This window comes from Neoarius graeffei, chromosome 4, assembly GCF_027579695.1.
Source record: "Neoarius graeffei isolate fNeoGra1 chromosome 4, fNeoGra1.pri, whole genome shotgun sequence".
Lineage (NCBI taxonomy): Eukaryota > Metazoa > Chordata > Actinopteri > Siluriformes > Ariidae > Neoarius > Neoarius graeffei.
Window position 1 is genome coordinate 7651111 of NC_083572.1, and position 6000 is coordinate 7657110.

At 42.4% G+C, this 6000-nt stretch overlaps 1 protein-coding gene across 5 annotated transcripts in view; it reads right to left on the reverse strand.

The window, feature by feature from the left end:
* Positions 1–5339, reverse strand: part of abi2b (abl-interactor 2b) — a 50651-nt gene extending 45312 nt beyond the window's left edge. For all 5 annotated transcript variants that reach the window (XM_060918748.1, XM_060918747.1, XM_060918746.1 and 2 more), the window contains exon 1: positions 5166–5339. In XM_060918748.1, coding sequence (XP_060774731.1) covers positions 5166–5282 — 117 coding nt within the window. In that variant the 5' untranslated portion in view covers positions 5283–5339. The remainder of the gene's footprint in view (positions 1–5165) is intronic.
* Between the last annotated feature and the right edge of the window lie 661 nt (positions 5340–6000).

A 6000-nucleotide genomic window follows, 5' to 3' on the forward strand; every position in this document is an offset into this window, starting at 1 on the left:
GGAGTGCATAAGCCTATGCTACAAGCACTCATGCACCGACTCTCATTCATTCATCTCTCTTGTTCTTTCCTCACAGCTGAAGATTCTTTAGGCTACTATTCTGTGATGTCAAGTTTGACAACAGTCTATTAATATTGTATTTAGCACTGTAGTGTAATGAAATGTTTTGATGACCCGACACCTGAAGGAATGACTATTAAAACACGCACGCAACGCACTGGGACTGACTGTCTCTCTTAACCGACTGACTGAAAAGCCAACCGAGGAAATCGATTGCAGTGTTTTCCCCAGAAAAGAATTAAAGCCCTAAATTCTGGCATGATAATACACAGACAGTTGAGTGCCAAAGGCACGACGTAAAACTACGGGGGTCCGAGGGCATGCCCCCTGGAAAATATTTTGAAAAGAGATGCTCTCAGGTGCATTTTCAGGGTCTCAGAGGTTTTAGATGATTTCTGACCTAAATAGTATTAACGTAAACACATTTGAAATTTCACCTTAAAGGAACAGTCCACCGTACTTCCATAATGAAATATGCTCTTATCTGAATTGAGACGAGCTGCTCCGAACCTCTCCGAGCTTTGCGCGACCTCCCAGTCAGTCAGACGCAGTCAGACGCGCCGTCACTCCTGTTAGCAATGTAGCTAGGCTCAGCATGGCCAATGGTATTTTTTGGGGCTGTAGTTAGATGCGACCAAACTCTTCCGCGTTTTTCCTGTTTACATAGGTTTATATGACCAGTGATATGAAACAAGTTCAGTTACACAAATTGAAACGTAGCGATTTTCTATGCTATGGAAAGTCCGCACTATAATGACAGGCGTACTAACACCTTCTGCGCGCTTCGGCAGCGCATTGATATCTGAGCTCCGTATCAATGCGATGTCATTATAGTGAGCCATGGCTGAGGCAGGGAAAACACCGCTCGGCAAGCCGTCTCAAATGAAATCTGACGTGTGGAACCATTTCAAATTTAAAACGACAAAGGACGAAGAACTTGATAAAACCAAGGTAGTTTGCAAGATATGCCAAGCAGAGCTCAGTTATTGTAGGAATACTACAAACCTCAGAAACCACCTGACAAGGTACCGCACTACGCTAACCTTAGCTTCCGACAGCAAGCCGCCCGGAGCAAAACAAAATAAACTGAAGGACCTGCTAGCGTTACCATCAGAGTCTCCGCGGGCCATAAAGATAACAGAGGCCATCGCAACTTTTGTTTGCAGAGATTTACGCCCATACTCGGTAGTGGAAAATGAAGGATTCAGGCGGCTCATTCAGGTACTCGAACCACACTACGTTATGGTGCAACGTAAACATCTGACTGAAACTGTGATACCCATGATGTATACTAGGGGTGGGCAAAAATATCGATACGGCGATATATCGCGATACTTTGACTTCCGATTCAATATCGATATTTTTTCAAATAATAAATCATGTTTCAGACGGGTTGTAAATCCAGTACGACTTCCGCACCTCCACTCCGCAAGGTGTCGCTGTGCCGCTACCTCACTGCAAGGCACTCTTCGTCTTCTCTTTTTTTCCCGGTGGTTGCAGTGAGGAAAATAAAACAAGCAAGCATGGCTGTTGCGGCGACCTGCCACAAGGAGTGCCTGAACGCAGGCTCACATGATTGACAGCTGCCTCCGCCACTTCCTGCTACGCTGAATCGCTGCGCTACCAGCGCACGCACGCTGCGCTGAACAGGCAGCCAATCACAACGCTAGTTAGCAGGGCAGCGGTCGTTCTAGAACGATAGGCAGAATTGACATTCAGTTTGTAACGAAGCAGCAGCGCAGCAGTTGCAAAGAGAATTCGCTACTAACACAAACTTTACAGCACATCAGGGAAAAAAGGACAAAAAAGGCTACCGGTAAACCCACTGAACTTTTTTATATGCAAACGCTGCGCTCGCAGTAATCCGTGGGCATGAGAAATGTTTGTTCCTCACCTGTGATTGGTTTAATGGTTTAAACTTTCTTTCTCAGTGGCGTGTAGTAAAATATCTTCAGTTAAAGTGAACAAACTGCCTGTGAAAGGGCTAATGGTTAAAATGGTTCTTAGTTTAAAACTGGTTTTCTGTTCATTTATATTTGTTCAGCAACATATTACCTGAATGATTAAAAATGGTTAAAATATACTTAATTTACCTTATACATAAATATTTATATATTGTTGCCTAATTAACTTGGGCTTTGTTATAGAAAAACAAGCATTTATTCATACATGCTTTGTTGTAGAAAAACAGGCATTTATTCATACATTTATTTTATGTTTGTATGTTTAAAGGTTTTTCACCTTCTAGCTTCGGCTTCAAGCTCCAAGCTTCTACTTCTGATTCTACTTCTGATTCTACCTTTTCTTCTGGGAAAACCCACTACTACCACAATTCTACTATAACATCAGTTCCACTGAAAACCAATAAAATACAAGACGAGTGGAATCCTGTGTCCGAGTCCTTCCCTTTCAAGTGTGGGGAAACCCTGATGCTCACATACACTTGACAATGGCTGTTAATGTAAACCTAGAGACGCCGCCGAACTTTAAGGCAGATGTTTGGAGGCACTTTGGATTCCAAAGGAAAGGAGAAAAAAAATTAAATAAATAAATAAAACAAACAGTGAGCTGGACAAAGAGTACGCCCTTTGCAAAACCTGTTTCGCTCCAATTAGTTATTCAGGTAACACAACAAACTTGCGAACTTACTTAGCACGACACCACCCCGACATATTAGCTCAGCCGGAGCCACCGAAACCCGACCCGAAGCAAACTACACTGGACAGCGCCAAAGTCCTCCCGTCTACTTCAGTGATGTGTGACTTACTGTAACTGTGAACTTAATTTTGTCATTTAAGACCAAAGGCAAGAAGCTGCACTTTATTTTGCATTTTCAATTTTACTGTGTGTGAGACACTGCATTTTATTTTGAGTATTTACTCAAAGTTCAGAAGAAACGTGATTCACTGAGGTTTCAGTTCAGTTTCAGTGTGTGGACACTGACCCACACTGCACTTTGTTTCATAATTGTGCTCAGGGAGACTAAGATGCCCACTGCACTTTTCAATGTGTTCCAGACAGTGTGTCGTTCCTGCAAATATGTTGTAACTTGCGCTTGTATAGTTACAATAAAATGGCATGGATACTTAGAATTACATTGTTTTGACTCAGTTTGTCCCATGAATTATCACTATCATCTGATGTACATACAACTCGGATTTTAAGATGCATAATGCGTTTACATTTTTCAGTGAACTATGTAGAATATCGCAATATATCGCAGTGTCGTATCGTGACTCAAGTATCGTGATGTGTATCGTATCGTGACTCAAGTATCATGATGCGTATCGTACCGTGAGGTCCTTGGCAATACCCATCCCTACTGTATACATTTGTTAATATTAATACTTTTAATATTTTTTCACTTAAACAATACAATTTGCTGCAACGTTCATTTCCACTTTTTTAATCACAGGAAGATAAGAGTTTTGTTTACAGTTACGTGTGAACTGTCAAATTTACAAAATAAAGACGTGTATTTTGCAACCTTATTGTATGGAGATATTTTCATTATTTAAGAGCAGATTGAATTGATGCAAATCGAATCGAATCGTGATTAATCAATTTAAAACCCTAAGAATCGAAACCAAATCGATCTAGGAAACTGACTGTGATACCCAGCCCTAATCAAAAACTAAATAAACTACTGTACAACTGGAATGATTCGAAAGCACGAACGTCAGGAGAAAGAACCGCAACATATCGACCTTTCTGGAAGTTCTAGCCGACCGAACAAACAACAAACTGGACGAAAAGAACTCGTGAAGAAGAATTCTTCCATTTCTATCTGAAAGAAGCTGCTGAGGGACCAACTGCACTGCACTCCAAATGCCCCTTTTCCACCAAAGCAGTTCCAGGGCTGGTTCGGGGCCAGTGCTTAGTTTGGAACCGGGTTTTCGGTTTCCACTGACAAAGAACTGGCTCTGGGGCCAGAAAAACCGGTTCCAGGCTAGCACCAACTCTCTGCTGGGCCAGAGGAAAGAACCGCTTACGTCAGCGGGGGGGGGGGGCGGAGTTGTTAAGACCAACAACAATAACAAGACCGCGAAAGATCGCCATTTTTAAGCGACGAGAAGCAGCAGCTGTACAAACGCGAAGTCATCCATTATTATTATTGTTGTTTTTGCTTCGATATTCACGCCAAGGTTTAAGCAAACGTAGCGACGTAACTGACATATACAGCGACGTAATGACGTGGCACCGCGAGCGATGCAAAAGCAAACTGGTTCTCAGCTGGCTCGCAAGTTGAACGAGTTGCCCTGGATCTGATTTGGTGGAAAAGGGGTAAAAGACCCCGTTGTGACGTCACTGCAGGACACAACCTCTCACTTCTCACAGGAAGAATGAAAATACAGCACCAAATAACAAACTAGCACCACAATCACTGAACACAGCGCAGAGATCTCTGTCGAAACAAATTTAATGTGTGTCATGGTGGATTTCTCCTTTAATTAATTATTGATAATATGTATTTATTTATTTATTTAAATCCCCCCCCCCCTCAAAGTAACCTAACTATAACTCTAACCATAAAGGTGCCTTCTGAAAATAAAATCACTCGATAGAAGTTAGGAGAAGAAACAGGGTGAAAACTATGAAATGTAAAAGTTATGACCGTTACATAAACGCTATAACTGTTAAAAATGAGCTCCAGAGAGAACTAGCGAGCTAGCTTCATCTCAGCACACGCACCGCTTAGGAGCTGAACTCGACAACAAAATGGACGTTTAATACAACAAATAAAGTGTTTCGTTTATACATTAGAGTTAAATTAATATTTAAAACAAAACCACATCGTTATGTAATGCAACACGGCCATACTATCGTCGACCGAGTTAGCCGAGCTAGCTAACATCAGTGACTGTTTGCATCATTCCACAGCACTCAATGGCTGAATCCCAAAAAACATCCTACACTGTTGCACTGTGCACTACGCGTGACGCAAACGCAAGGCAAAAAAAGGCCATTACGTCACGACCTATGTGCGCACTCCTTAAGGCACTGAGTAGCCATTTGGGACACGACCATCCTCTCAAGCCTTCCGAACAATTTTCCCGACGCTGGCGGATTCTTCATCAGTAAATTTGTTGAGATTTGGTGATTACCTGAATGTAATTGCTCTCGCAATACTCGGCGACTCGCTCTAAATTCGCATAGCTGTCCAGTAAAGCTCCTCTACCCGCAGGAATCTCTTCTTCCAAAAGCATTTGTAACTCCGCCATCTTCACATCTTTTACTAGCTGCCTGTCACACAATTCCCGATCTGCGGCCCCAGGATTTCGGAGCGCACTGCGCATGCGCGGAACAGAACAGGACGCATGCGCAGTGCGCTCATGTACTTCTCATCACGTCATCATGTTGAATGAATTTGTTTTTGTGGTTGCTTTAAAGTGCCATTCCACCATTGGATGTATTCTTTGGCATAAAATACAATATATTTTATGACAACATGACTAGACAGAGAAATCTTTTAGCTTCAAAATTATATATCAAACATAATTTTTTGACAACGACAAGTATATTAATTTCGCGACCAAAGTCACCTACCCTTTTAATTTCCGCGCGGTAGTGAAACGTGATGTCATTGGCAGGTTCCCCTTCTTGTGTACCACGTCACGTGTGACGTGGCACAGATTATCAGCAATGGCGGATAGAACGCGATTGTCAGCTTCGGAAAAGAAGCGAAGGAAAATAGCAAGTGATGCCCAAAGGAGACGGTCGATGGTGAATATCGGCACAGCAATCGACAAGTGGAAATTGCGTTCTATCCGCCATTGCTGATAATCTGTGCCACGTCACACGTGACGTGGTACACAAGAAGGGGAACCTGCCGATGACATCACGTTTCACTACCGCGCGGAAATTAAAAGGGTAGGTGACTTTGGTCGCAAAATTAATATACTTGTCGTTGTCAAAAAATTATGTTTGATATATCATTTT